The sequence below is a fragment of the Pan troglodytes genome, chromosome 3 (genome assembly GCF_028858775.2).
Source record: "Pan troglodytes isolate AG18354 chromosome 3, NHGRI_mPanTro3-v2.0_pri, whole genome shotgun sequence".
NCBI classification, from domain to species: Eukaryota; Metazoa; Chordata; class Mammalia; order Primates; family Hominidae; genus Pan; species Pan troglodytes.
In genome coordinates this window covers 83,703,209-83,718,193 of record NC_072401.2, presented here as the reverse complement: position 1 = coordinate 83,718,193, position 14,985 = coordinate 83,703,209, and the positions used below count along the sequence as shown (strand labels likewise).

Below are 14,985 nucleotides of genomic sequence, written 5' to 3'. Positions count from 1 at the left end.
ATAGAATTTCATGATTTGTAAAATGAGAACTTCAGTAGCCATCTAAGATAATTAACCTTAGTAACACACTTTATGAAACAAAAATTTTAGATTCTTCAAATTTTCTTGAAAATACACAATTAAACCACATTTTATTTGGTGGTTATCAGAAGTGACTGTAGCTGGTAGTAAACTCTAGTATTTGAGAGGGTAGACTCTGGGTATACCTGCCTTGTTTCAATTTACAGGGCCACTTAAGAGCTGTGTAACATTGAACAAGTTACTTAACTTGTCAAGGCCAATTTTTTCTAATTTGTAAAAGTGGGGCTGTCCTGTTTTCATGATACCAACCACAACATTGATTCAAAAATTAAATAAGTTGATATATGTAAAGCATCTAATAAATCTTGGCTGATTTTGTGCCCAATGATAATTCATTATTTGCTTATTATAAATAATTCAGTGTTTTATTGGAAACATACTAAAAATACCAAAAAGAATAATTAATTCATAATCCTACCCTTTCTCTCTTTAAAGATAAAGTGAAGTAGGCGTCCACATTCCCCACCCTTCATTCTTACTTCTCCCTTTTGTCCCTTACCAGCTCCCATCCTAGTGGAATCACTGTTAATCGTTCAGTGTGTATTAGTTCCAACTTTTCCCAGTGCTTGTGTAGCAGAGCTGTTTGCTACTGAACTTATAAGAAACAAAATGGGCCTAGAAGCTTTCCTAAAGGAGGGATTGTGGATGCTGTGTCCTGGTCATTGAGAGTCACACACAAGCACAAACCACCAAGGAGATGCAAGAAGTTCTAGTTGTGCATTTAGGCTCTGGGGAAAGAAGAAAGTCCTCTTACTAGTTTTAATTATATATCAGGAAAGGAAATGTAGCCTTATGTTTCCATCTCCCAACACTGTAAATGTTCCAGGCTAGTTAAATGTGGCTGTGAGCATTGTGGTTTAACCTGTGGTTGCTTTCCCACCGTGCTCTCTGAAGCCTTCTTTATTCCTCCACTGGGACTGATGTGCTGTCTCACCTTTCTTTGCCTGATTCATTCTTGAACACCCTTTAAGACTCAGTTCGGGTATCACTTCCTCCAAGGCCCAGTGCCCTTCCTGTTTGCCCCCATAGTAGCCTGTAGACAGCTCCCTTTTAGGAAATTGCTGTTTGTGTCTCTGTTTCAAATTTTGACCATAACCTCTCTAGAGTGGGGACCCTATCTTAATCATTTTTGTGCATTTTGTACTATGCACCTAACATGGTAACTGGGATATTAATATCAGTATATGTTTCTAGACCTGAGCTAGCCAGCGATTGGGAAAATTAGCTAGTGTTTTGTTTTGTTTAAATCTTGGTACATGCTACAAATGGGGAAAAATGAAGTGAATTCGAATGTGAAAGTGACTTCGTTTGAGTTTTCTTCTAATATAGAGAAAGAAACTTGTTCCTTAGAGCAATGTTACTTCTTATATTTGAAAGAATATAAAATTCCTAACCCAAATGTCGAAGTCTGTCTCTCTTTGGGCCTTCACAAGTTCTCAGCAAATTTCCTCCTGGCTTTCTTCAGATAGAAAGTAGAGAGCAGTAAGCATGAATTATGTACCTCAAATTATACCATCTATGTCTTTACCTACTTTCTTCTGACCTTAGATGAAGAGGGAATTCCCTTTCTTGTAACAGTAATCCTTCCATCTATATTTTTCATCTCATTCCTGTTGCTTCTCTGTAGCTTCAACCAACATCTCCTCTCCCTCCTTTTTCTTCCACCTTGCCTTTTGCATTGGCTTCTCCCCTGCATCCTATGTGCATGCCCAGTTCGCTCATCTTTACTGTCCTTTGACTTACCTTCCCTGGCAGTGGCTACCTTCACCCCTTATTCTTTTCGTAGGTAACCTTCACGAAATATTCTACTTCGGTAACTTCTTTTTTGTTTTGTTTTGTTTTTTGAGACAGAGTCTTGCTCTGTCTCAAAAACAGGTTGGAGTGCAGTGGCGCAACCTTGGCTCACTGCAACCTCCACCTCCTAGGTTCAAGCGATTCCCCTGCCTCAGCCTCCCGAGTAGCTGGTATTACAGGCATGCACCACCACATCCGGCTAATTTTTTGTATTTTAGTAGAGACAGGGTTTCACCATATTGGCCAGAATGGTCTCAATCTCCTGACCCTGTGATCCGCCCACCTCGGCCTCCCAACGTGCTGGGATTACTGGCGTGAGCCACCGTGCCCGGCCTCTGTAACTTCTAATTACTCCCTGATTCACAGAGATTACACTTTCTTCTTCACTCTTCCAATCAACAATTTCACGTTATCAACTTTCTCCAAGGCCACCAGACCTAACAGCCAAATACTGTAGGCAGCTGGGTCTTTATTATACAGGACTCCTCTGTGGCTTTCAACTATTGTGACTCCCTCTTATAAATTTCCTTCTTCCTTGATTTCTGAGACACCACTTATCTCGGGTCTTCTTTCACCTTACTATCACTTTGAAGACTCCCTGAGAAACCTTGTCCTTACCTGGAATCAACTGCCATCTATGTACCTAGGACTTCCAAATCTTTACTCATGATCTCCAGATCAGGACCCTCAAACTGCTGGGCAGATACTTCAAATAAAAACTTTTCAAACTGAAGTTATCTCACCTGTGATACAACCAGTTGCTTCTAAAATCTGAGACCTATGACAGCACCATCCATCACCTCATCGTACACGTTAGGAACCATAGTGTCACCCTGGATAATTCCTTTACCTGTAGTAAGTCCAAAAACTTGTTTCCGGTACCTAATATGTCTTGATTTCATCTTTTATGTATCTGTGTTGCTACTGCCTTAATTCTGACCATCCTCATTCCTCCCCTGAATTATTTCAATAACTTACCGTTGGTCTTTTGGCCATACTCCTAAATAAACTGCCATCCAAAAATCCATTCATTACTCTGTCTCAGGAGTTGGCAAACAGAAGTATGGTCACATTCTTCTTTGTCTGGACTTTTAGTTACTCTCCATTTCCTATGGAATGAAATTCCTACTCCTAGATATGGCATGGAGGACCGAACTGTCAAAATAATACCCCTGCCTACCTTTTTTATCTTTGCTCTGTTACCTGCCTCTATGGAAGAATGAACTGATACGCACAGACACCAGGGAAAAGTTTGGTAAAGACAAAATAAACTGTTGATTTGCCTTTCTCCATGGACCAATAAACCCTTCAGATAATCAAAGATTTCTTTTGTTGGTTTCAACCTTGTGCATTTGGTATGTCCTGAAAATGTACTTCTTAGGTAGCCTTTTAAGCTAAATATTTCTTGAAAGAGCTGATGTAATTCTGTATGGCAGAATTTGTTAAAGTATTTGTGTAAGGTGTGATTGCTATTTAATCTGATGAAATAAAATAAGTGTATTTTGTTATATTTGTCACAAATATTAGTTTTTTTATGGATATTTGGGAGACAATGAAGGAATAAGACAGACCTTGTTAACTTTTGTTGGTGGCATCATATGTGAAATGCCACCTAACTAGCTAACATGACACATGACATTCTACTATACAAATGTCCTTATTTTACCCTAGGGAAAATGACATTCTACTATACAAATGTCCTCATTCTACCCTAACGAAAATGCATCGTGGAGCATAATGGTAACCCATCCTATCTGCCTGATGGGAAATGCTGAGAGCAGATGATGTGTCTTATGCACCTTCAGATCCTTGGTATCTGACCACAGAGCAGCATGAAGGAATTACTTTGTATCTGAATGAGCCCATCAAATGTTGATTGTAATTTTATTCCAGAGTTAGATTCAAACAGCATAATGGTTCAAAATCCCACAGGAAGAAAGAGCTGAGAAATATGTTTCAGTGGCTCAGTAACTAAATTTTCAGGTGAAGCATTTGTGGAATTTAGGGGTTGCCAATTCTGCGGCTTCCCTTTTAGCATTTTGTTTGTTTGTTTTTGTTTGTTTGAGACAGCTCTGTCGCCCAAGCTGGAGTGCAGTGGGGTGATCTAGGCTCACTGGAGCCTCCACCTCCTGGGTTCAAGCGATTCTCCCGTCTCAGCCTCCCAAGTAGCTGGGATTGCAAGTGCGTGCCACCATGCCCAGCTAATTTTTGTATTTTAGTAGAGACAGGGTTTCACCATGTTGGCCAGGCTGGTCTGGAACTCCTGACCTCAGGCGATCCACCCATCTCGGCCTCCCAAAGTTCTGGGATTACAGGCATGAGCCAACTTGCCTGGCCCCTTTGAGCATTTAATAGATTAAAATTTACCCTAATACTTAATATATACTTTAAATTATACACTAAAAAAATTTTTAAAAAACATTGTATGTATTTTTCACTTGATATTCTTTTTTTTAAACTTTTTTTTTTAATTACAGGAAAGAGAAAAAATACATTGACCGATGCTGGAAAGACGTTACTGTTGGGGACTTTATTCGCCTCTCCTGTAATGAGGTCATCCCTGCAGACATGGTACTACTCTTTTCCACTGATCCAGATGGAATCTGTCACATTGAGACTTCTGGTCTTGATGGAGAGAGCAATTTAAAACAGAGGCAGGTGGTTCGAGGATATGCAGAACAGGTAAGTCATATGTTCTCAGTTAGTGGCTTATTAACATTTTTTTTCAGAAGATGACTGAGCTTATTTTCACATTACAGATAAAGAGATTTTTAATTCATTTTCACCAGGATGAAATAGAATCCCAGAAGGTTTCATTCACTTCCAGATATGAGTGGAAGTATACTCTTTTCTAGATGAGGATAAAATGACTTCAGAATTTACACACTTTAGTGTAGCACTCATATTTTTGAGAATGGAATTAAAGGAACCTAACAGAATTATTTTTCTTAAACTTAGACTTTGTATCTTATTTTTAGTTATCATTATTTCTAAAATCTGTAATTACTTATATACCAAAGCTTAAAACTTTAGCAGCTTTTCATGCTACTTAGCTTTTAGACGCTTCTCAGTATTGTGCAGAGGGAAACAGAAACCTTGAAGTTATATTGACATGGATTTAAATGAATCACAACTCTGCTATTAATTTACTGTGAGACTTTGGACAAGTCATTTAAACACTTTATGCCTCAGTTTTTTTATCTTAAAATGAAAATGATGGTATCTACTCTATAGCACTGTTGTAGGATTCAAATGAAATAATACATATGTTTTCATATGTATTATTTGAATTTCACTATGTATGAAAACAGCATATATAGTGTCTAAATAGTTTCCCTCCCCTTTCTCTGGAAGCATTTGAGATGAAGTATTTTACAATTTAATGATTTTTGTTGTTGTTGTTGTTTTGAGACAGAGTCTCGCTCTATAGCCCAGGCTGGAGTGCAGTGGCGCAATCTCTGCTCACTGCAACCACCGCCTCCTATGTTCAAATGATTCTCCTGCCTCAGCCTCCTGAGTAGCTGAGACTACAGGCACGTGCCACCATGCCAGGCTAATTTTTTGTATTTTTAGTAGAGACACGGTTTGACCGTGTTAGCCAGGATGGTCTTGATATCCTCACCTCGTGATCCACGTGCCTCGGCCTCCCAGAGTGCTGGGATTACAGGAGTGAGCCACTGCGCTCAGTCTATTTTTTTTTTTAACCCAAACTACTGTTAAGTCAGGGTTACTCCGTCTTACACTTAGAAACCAAAAAAAGTGTTTTAGCCTACTAATACCTTTATCTTTGGTAAATTTCATCTTGTCATATTGGGCCCACCTCTCTACCTATGGATTTCATTTAGATCCTCTGTGATTGATATGCCTCTTAGACTACTGTCATTGTCACTTCTGTAAGTAGTCTGGTACCAAAGACATTGGTAAAAATTCTGTTGTACCACTACACACCCACTGTGAGTATTAATCAGCAATTAATATTTGCATTAAAAGTAATGGCAAAAAGCATGACTACTTTTGCACCAGTCTAATACTAATCAGCACACTGTGGGTTCATTAAGGGTGAATCTGGTGACCTCGATTGTAATCCTGCTCTAAACACTTTCTTGTTTTGAGAACTTTGGCAAATTACTGATCCTCTTTGTGTCTCTTTCCTCATCTGTTAATTAGACCCAATTATTTTAGTACCTACCTCATGGAGTTGTGAAGAAGAAATTAGCTAATATATTTAAAGTGCATAACAGATTTTAGTGCGTCAAAAAACTCCATGGATATTACTCATTAGAAAATAAATCATATCATATAATTCACATTTTCATGTTTTCTATTATATACTTAATTATGATATATCAATATCAATAGCATTTATCTTACTGGTCAAATGGATATGAAAATAAAAGTAATGAAATAAGGTTGATGTGGCTTGTTTCAGGGGAATCCATACCTTAAAGGAGCTGTGTCCTACAAAGGCACTTTGCTTATTTGTTCATTGTTTTCATAAAGAATTCTGAAATTATCTGTCTGATCCATTAGAAAATATTATAGGTATTGATGTCTAGTTTATTTTTAAATGTTTTATTTATAAAATTTGGCTGAGATCAAGTGCATATATTCTCGGAGTGTTCACATATACATTTAATCTCAAAAACCACTTATGTGATTAAAGACCAACAACAAAAGTATTTTCAGTTTTTCAGTGCTTTATTGATAAAAAGGTGTTTATAAGTATAAGCTCTCTTCTGGGGAGTCCTGTGTGGATTTCGGTAAATGACTCAGTCATTCCCATCACCTGCAGATGTTTATTAATGCCCTAGGACCATTCTGATCCCAAATATGGATCACATGATTATGCCTCTACTTTCCTTCCTTTGGGAAATTCATGATATGAACTTCATTGCAAAAAGGCTTAGCATTATTTTAAGAATTGATGAAAGTGATAAAACACTTCAATATTAAGGGTTTAACCTTGAATTCTTATTTTGTGATTCAAAAAATATTTTTAGGACTCTGAAGTTGATCCTGAGAAGTTTTCCAGTAGGATAGAATGTGAAAGCCCAAACAATGACCTCAGCAGATTCCGAGGCTTCCTGTGAGTAATACATGACGAACATTTGTGGGTGTGAGTGGAATTGTGTGTTGCAATCGTACTTAATTTGATAAAGTGTTTCTGTGCTTATACCCTTGTTAAATCACTAAAGATCGTAACTTTAGCCACCTACTAAAATAGTTTGGCTTATTTTAATTATTTAATAAGTATTTATACACACACATATACACATATAATATTCATTCTGGAGGTATCTTGTGGCATCCATATCCCCTTTGCCAGGGCAGCTAGAATTTGGGGTCCTTACCTAATTTCAGGCATCAGCCCATGAATGCTCTATGGCCGTGAGCCAAGTTATCTACCCACTTTGATCCTCAGTTTCCTGATTTTTAAGAGAAGACAATTAGACCTACTTCACAGTGTGAGAAGAGCAAAGTTCCCAAATCATTTTTTGAAATGAGAATTATCCTGATACTATTACCTTGATACCAAAAGCATATAAAGACATTTAATAGAAGACCAACATCCTACATGAGCATAGATGCAAAAATTCCACACAAAATTATAACAAATCAAATCCAACTGTGTATGAAAATGATAATATATTATGACCCAGTGGGACTTATTCCCCAAAAATCAGGTTTGGTTTAACATTAGAAAATAATACAATGTAATTCACCATTCTGGTACTATATTAACAAACCATATTAAACAAATCAAAAGGGAAAAACCAGGTGGTCATCTCATAGATGTAGAAAAAGCATCTTACAAAATCTAACTTCCATTCCTGCAAACTAGAAGTAGAAGGGAACTTAATCTGATAAAAGGCACCCATGAAAAACCTAGAGCCAGCAGCATATTTAATCATGAAATACTTCTCCCCTGAGATCAGGAACAAGACAAGCTTACACTGGAAGGTCTAGCTAGTGTAGTCAGGCAAGAAAAGGAAATGAAAGATATCAAACAAGAAAGAAGTAAAACTATCTTTTATTCACAGATGGTATAATGTTCTTTGTAGAAAATCTGATGAAATCTCCAAAAAACTACTAGAAATAATGAGTTTAGCAATGTTGTAGAAAACAAGATCCAGATACAAAAATCGATTGTATTTTAATATGCTAATAATTAGCAGATATTGAAATTTTTAAAAATACAATTTATTATAGCATCAGAAAAATGGAATGCTTAAGTATAAATCTGACAAAAAATGTGAGCTACCTGTACACTGGACCACTAAACACTAGTGAAACAAAATTGAAGAGCTACTTAATTGGAAATCAGTTTCCCCCCAGATTTATCTATAGAGTCAGTGAAATCCCAATCAAAATCTCAGCAAGGTCTTTAAGAAATTGACAATCTTATTTTAAAATTTAAGTGGAGATGCGAAATAACTAAAGCAATTTTGAAAAAACAAGAAAAAAGCTAGAAGGCTAAAACCACATGATTGCAAGATTTATCAGAAAGGTATAATAATCAGGCCAGTGTCATTTTGGCATAAAGATAGACCAGGAGATCAATGGAAGAGATTATAGAGTCTAGAAATAGACCGACACATTTATGGACAACTGGTTTTTAACAAAGGTGCAAAGACACATAGATGGAGAAAGGTTATCGTTTCAACAAACAGTACTGCAACAATGGGGTATTTATATTTTCAAACGTGAACTCCAATCCATACCTCTCACCGTTTACAAAAATTAACTGAAAGTGAATCCTAGACTTAAATGTACATCTACAGTTATGAAAACTTTCAGAAAAAAAATGGTGGAAATCTTTTTACTTTGTATTATGCAAAGATTTCTTAGATACAACACCAAAATCACAATCCATTAAAGACAAATAAAAGAACTCATCAAAATTTAAAATTTTGCTCCTCCAATGATACTGTTTTTACAATGAAAAGACAAGTCACAGACAGGAAGAAAATATTTGCAATCCATGTATTTCCTATAGGACTTATATTCATAATATATAAAGGAATCTTGAAACCCAGTAATAAAACAAACAATACAACTTTAAAAATGGTCAAAAGACTTTGAACTGATGTATTTGACATATGAATGGCAAATAATTTTGTGAAAAGATGCAGGTTAAACCACAGAGCTTTACCTGCTACAATTAAAAAGATCAAGTGTACCAAGTGTTGGCAAGGATGTAGAGGAACTTGAACACTCATATGCTACTGGTGGGAATGTAAAATAGTACAACCACTTTGGAAAACAATTTGGAAATTTTGGAAAAAGCTAAGCATATGCCCATTATATAACATGGCCATCCCACTCCTAGACAATTACCCAAGAAAAATGAAAATATTTGTCCATTCTATGACCTGTATACAATGCTCATAGCAGCTTTATTTGTAATAGCCAAAAACTGGCAGAAACCCAAATGTTCATCAACAGATAAATGGATAAACAACTCAATGAAGTTTGTTAAAATTCTAGGAAAAGTAACAGTGCGATGGAAGGAAATGTAGAATATAATAGTAGCATCTTTTAATTTTATTTTTATAGGTTCAATGGTCTTTGTGCAGATTTATTACATGGATATGTTGTGCAATGGTGAGGTTTGGGTGCCTAGTGTACCCATCTCCCGAATGGTGAACGTTGTTTCTAATAGGTAATTTTTCAACCCTCATGCCCCTCCCACCCTCCTTTCTTCTGGAGTCCCCAGTGTCTATTATTTCCCTCCATGTGTCCATGTATACCCATTCTTTAGCTCTCACTTATGAGTGAGAACATGCAGTATTGATTTTCTCGTTTTGAGTTAGTTCACTTAGGACAATGGTCTCAAGCTCCATCCATGTTGCTGCAAAAGTCATGATTTCATTGTTTTTTTATAGCTGAATAGTAGTCCATGGTGTGTGTGTGTGTGTGTATATATACATATATATATATATATATATATATATATACCACATTGTCCTTAATCATCCATTGATGGACACTTAGGTTGATTTCATTACTTCACTGTTGTGAATAGCATGATAAGAAACACATAAGTGTGGGTGTGTTCTTAATATAACATTTTCTTTTCCTTTGGGTAGATACCCAGTAGTGGGATTGCTGGGACAAATGGTAGTTCTATTTTTAGTTTGTTGAGAGGTCTTCATACTGTTATCCACAGGGGTTATACTAATTTACATACACACCAACAGTGTATAAGCATTCCTTTTTCTCTGCATCCTTGCCAACATCTGTTATTTTTTGACTTTTTAGTAATAGTCATTCTGACTGGTGTGAGATGGTATCTCATTGTGGTTTTAATTGGCATTTCTCTGATGACTCGTGATGCTGACCATTTTTTCTTATGCTTGTTGGCCTCTTGTATGTCTTCTTTTGAGAAATGTCTGTTGATGTCTTTTGTCTACTGTTTTGTAGTTGTTGATTTGTTTGAGTTCCTTGTAGATTCTGGATATTGGTTCTTTGTTAGATGCATAGTTTGCAAATATTTCCTCCCATTCTGTACATTGTCTGTTTACTCTCTTGATTGTTTCTTTTGCTATGTAGAAGCCATTTATTTCAATTAAATATGATTTGTCTATTTTTGTTTTGTTGCATTTGCTTTCGAAGTCTTAATCATAAATTCTTTGGTTAGGCCAATGTCCAGAAGATTTTTTTCTGGGTTTTCTTCTAAGATTTTCATAGTTTCAGGTCTTACATTTGAGTCTTTAATCCATCTTGAGTTAATTTTTGTAGATGGTGAGAGGTAGGGATTTAGTTTATTCTTCTACATATGCCTAGCCAATTTTCCCAGCGCCATTTATTGAGTAGGGTGTACTTTCCCCATTGCTTATTTTTGTCAACTTTGTCAAAGATCAGTTGGTTGTAGACATGTGGCTTCAATTCTGGGTGCTCTATTCTTTTCCACTGATCTACGTGTCTATATTTTTGTAGCAGTACCATGCTGTTTTGGTTACTGTAGCCTTGTAGTATAGTTTGAAGTCAGGTCATGTGGTACCTCCAGCTTTTTTTGTTGTTGTTCTGGATTGTTTTGGCTATTTTGACTTTTTTTTGGTTCTGTATGATTTTAGAATTCTTTTTTCTAATTCTGTGAAAAATGACGTTGATATTTTATAGGAATTACATTGAATCTGTAGATTTCTTTGGGCAGTGTGGACATTTTTAACAATACTGATTCTTCCAATCCATGAGCATGGGATCTTTTTTCATTTATTTGTGTCATCTACAGCTTCTTTAATCAGTGTTTTGTACTTCTCCTTGTAGAGATCTTTCACGTCCTTGGTTAAACGTATTTCTAAGTATTTTATTTTGTGTGTGTGTGGCTACTATAAATGAGATTGAGTTCTTTATTTGGTTCTCAGTTAGAATGTTATTGGTATATAGAAATGCTACTGATTTTGTGCATTGATTTTGTGTTTTGAAACTTTACCAAAGTTGCTTATCAAGTATAGGAGTCTTTTGGAGGACTCTTTAGGGTTTTCTAGGTATAAGAACATGTCATCAGTGAACAAAGATAATTTGACTTCCTATTTTCCAATTTGAATGCCTTTTATTTTTTTTCCTCTTGCCTGATTGCTCTGGTTGGGACTCCAAGTACTATGTTGAACAAAAGTGGTGAGAGTAGGCCTCTTTGTCTTGTTCCGGTTATTAGGGGGAATGCTTTCAACTTTCCCCCCTTTTTTATGATATTGGCTGTGAATTTGTCATACATGATTCTTGTTATTTTGAGGTTTGTTCCTTTGACACCTAGTTTGTTGAGGATTTTTATCATGAAAGGATATTGGTTTTTATCGAGTGCTTTTTCTACATCTATTGAAATGATTATGTGGGTTTTTGTTGTTGTTGCTGTTGTTGTTCTTTTTGTTTGTTTGTTTGTTTGTTTTTCGAGACAGTCTCACTCTATTTCCCAGGCTAGAGCACAGTGGTGCGATCTCAGTTCACTGCAACCTCCACCTCCTGGTTCAAGCAACTGTTGTGCCTCAGCCTCCTGAGTAGCTGGGATTATAGACACGTGCCACCATGCCTGGGTAATTTTTGTATTTTTAGTAGAGATGAGGTTTTGCCATGTTGACCAGTCTGGTCTCTAACTCCTGGCCTCAGGTGATCTGCCTGCCTTGGCCTCCCAAAGTGCTGGTATTACAGGCATGAGCCACTGTGCCCAGCCTAATTTTAGTTTTTAATTTTAGTTTTTAATTCTGTCTATGTGGTGAATCACATTTATTGATTTGTATATGTTAAACTATCCTTCTGTCTCTGGAATAAAACCATGTGATCATGATGGATTATCTTTTTGATGTGCTATTGGCTTTGGTTTGCTAATATTTTATTGAAGATTTTTGCATCTGTATTCATCAGGGATATTAGCCTGAAGCTTTCTTTTTTGTTGTTGTTGTGTCCTTGCCAGATTTGGGTATCATGGTGATGCTGGCTTCATGGAATGAGTTAGGGAGCCCCTAATCTGACTCCTCTGACTTGTTGGAATAGTTTCCGTAAGATGGGTATCAGCTATATTTTTTTGCACTGATGAGAAAATTTGACTATAAATCCATCTGGCCCTGGGCTTTTTGTTGTTGGTAGGTCTTTTATTAATGATTCAATTTCATTTCTTGTTATTGGTCTGTTCAGGATTCCATAGCATCTGTAAGTAGCACTGGATACAGACATCTGATAGGGTAGGGACAGGGAGGGAACCATGCAGTGGAAAGAGGGAAAGGCTTAGTCTTAATCAGGAGATAATGCTGGAATTAAATCTTCAAGAATGAGAAGATGCCAGGCAAACAATAAAGTGAAAAGAATAGCTGGCATTTCAGGCTGAGGGAGCAACATAGGCAAGAGCACAGAGGCCCAAGACTACAGTGTATTTGTATTGTTCTTTGTGGCTAAGTATGTCTGGAATGTAGGTGAGCAATAAGGCAGATCATGAAGAGGCCAGAGCCTGAAGGGCCTTGTGTATTTTGTTAAAAAGAAACATTTATCCTGAAGTTATTGGGGTTAGTATTAGAAAAATCCTTCCATGGAAATTTTAGATGGTCTTCATGAAAAGAAGTTAGGCAGCTGCCCCTCTCTCATCAGAAACATTCTCATAAGCCATCTCTTAGGATGAGTCCTTTTCAAGGATCATTTCCTCTAGCTGCTGACTGTGAATAAAGTTTCCTCTTGTAAATGTCAGAATCAGGGGCTGCCATTTTTTCACCTGAGGTCAGATCTGTCTTAGGGTGCAGCCTATTCAGCTGTCCTCTTCCCACAGCTGGGCACGCTGACTCCCTGACTAGCTCAGACTCGCCCCTAGCAGGATGTATTTGGTTTATGCGGTGGAGAGAACAGGAAGGAACTCTAGTCTACACTCTGTGGTCTGGAGCATATAGCACTCTGCAAAGAATCTGGCCCAGTGCATGTAGTTAGATTTTTTAAAAAATGTATGAGAACACTGTTGCCACAGAAATTCTGATCCTGTGTCCCAATTCTGATAGTTTGTCTAGTGTCTGAGACTCCGGCTCTTGCTACCTCAGAACTGTTTGCTCCTGTATCATCTTGACAAGTAGTTCAAAATTTCTGGGAGTGGAGCCATGGCCTACTTTTGTCAGCCTCTCTTTTCACCCTTTGGATATGGTTCTTCTTAATAGACACATTCGAGCATCATTTGCTGTGCTGGGCACTGAGTCTTGTTCAGAGCACTTACCTAGTTCCAAGGCCCTATTAGCTTTCTGCCTATCCAAATTGTCACTTTTCCCTAGGTTTCTGGGCAACATGTTTCCCTGCCCTTTGATTCCCATTTGTGATGGCTCCTCTGATATCCGTTTGCTTTGAAATTTGCTGCTTTATTTTCTGATTATCATGACCTGACTGCCAAAGTGGCCTCCCTTCTGGAATCCTCAGATTCTGCCTTCACTAGTGATTGGAGGGGCTTTTGTCTATTCTGTTCATGTCCATCCTGAGAGCTGGCCTCAGCCATTGGCAGGGAAGCATTTAATAAGAGAATCAGTATAGGTAAATACAGTGATTTTCTGTGGAATTATTTTAATACACTAAACTGGCTCCTTATTCTTTTCCTGCTTTGTGGCCTGTTTTCAAAAATTAAGCACAAATTGAGATGCTTAAGCTACCTGTCTATATGACACCTTCTTTGATCTTCATGCTCTAAGGTAGAAATGACATCCTCCCTATTTGTGACTACACTGTATGCTGAATATCAGATTCGTATCATACTATCATATTTTTACTACTCTTACATGTTTCTACCTGTATTACCTCCTCTTAGACCACGGGAGTCCAGACTGCATGTTTGTTTTTCTATTTCTAGCATCTGGGTTGGAGTGCTGGGCACATAGTAGATAGATGTTTCATGGAAGCTGTATGTGACAGCCAGTGCCTCATACAAAACTCTGAAGGTACCATACCATAAGTGCCAATTATCAGACACATGTAAAATACAGGACATTTTTGGAATTTGCAGTAAGTACAATTAATATAGAAGCTGAACTTTGTCTAATGGTGGTACCTCAAAGTGATTTAATGGTGAAAAATAAGGATTTCAGGGGAAAAAATCTTAATACTTTCCGAGGAACTTTGGAGTTGATGATTTCATGTGTTAAATTCTTTCCTATAAGGACTCTAGGGATAAGAAAAAAAAAAAAAATGCCACATTGCTGAGGACTGGCTGGTGCTTACTTGGGAATGCTAATATGCAAATGTGAATGTTGAGACTTCATTTCCTCATCTGTAAAACGAAAAAGCTGAATTAGCTTAAACTCAAGGATGCATCTGGCTTTTACCATCTCTTCGTACACAGGCCTGTGCATGTGCAGGAATATAAACATATACCTGTTAGAAGAAAGTGCTTTACAATGTATTGGAGTGAAATGATAAATCTGTCTTTCTCTTTCTTTGTAGTATGAAACCTTATTTGAATAATTTTTATTTTATTTTAATTGTAATTTCATATAGCAAGGTTATATTAACAACTTTTATATATGTAAGGAACAAGCAGTGACTTGTAAATTGAAGTTTATTGCTAGAAAACAACCTAATTTTCATACTGAAATTAAAAGGACAGTTTCAAAATATGTGAAAACTATTACTGTTGCTCTGTATTTTTGCCACTGT

The 14,985-nt window shown here is 37.0% G+C and overlaps 1 protein-coding gene across 11 annotated transcripts in view; it reads left to right on the top strand.

Annotated features, from left to right (window-relative positions):
* Positions 1–14,985, top strand: part of ATP10D (ATPase phospholipid transporting 10D (putative)) — a 113,810-nt gene that overhangs the window by 35,459 nt on the left and 63,366 nt on the right. For all 11 annotated transcript variants that reach the window (XM_063808919.1, XM_063808918.1, XM_054683164.2 and 8 more), the window contains 2 exons: positions 4,353–4,557; positions 6,876–6,961. In XM_063808919.1, coding sequence (XP_063664989.1) covers positions 4,353–4,557; positions 6,876–6,961 — 291 coding nt within the window. The remainder of the gene's footprint in view (positions 1–4,352; positions 4,558–6,875; positions 6,962–14,985) is intronic.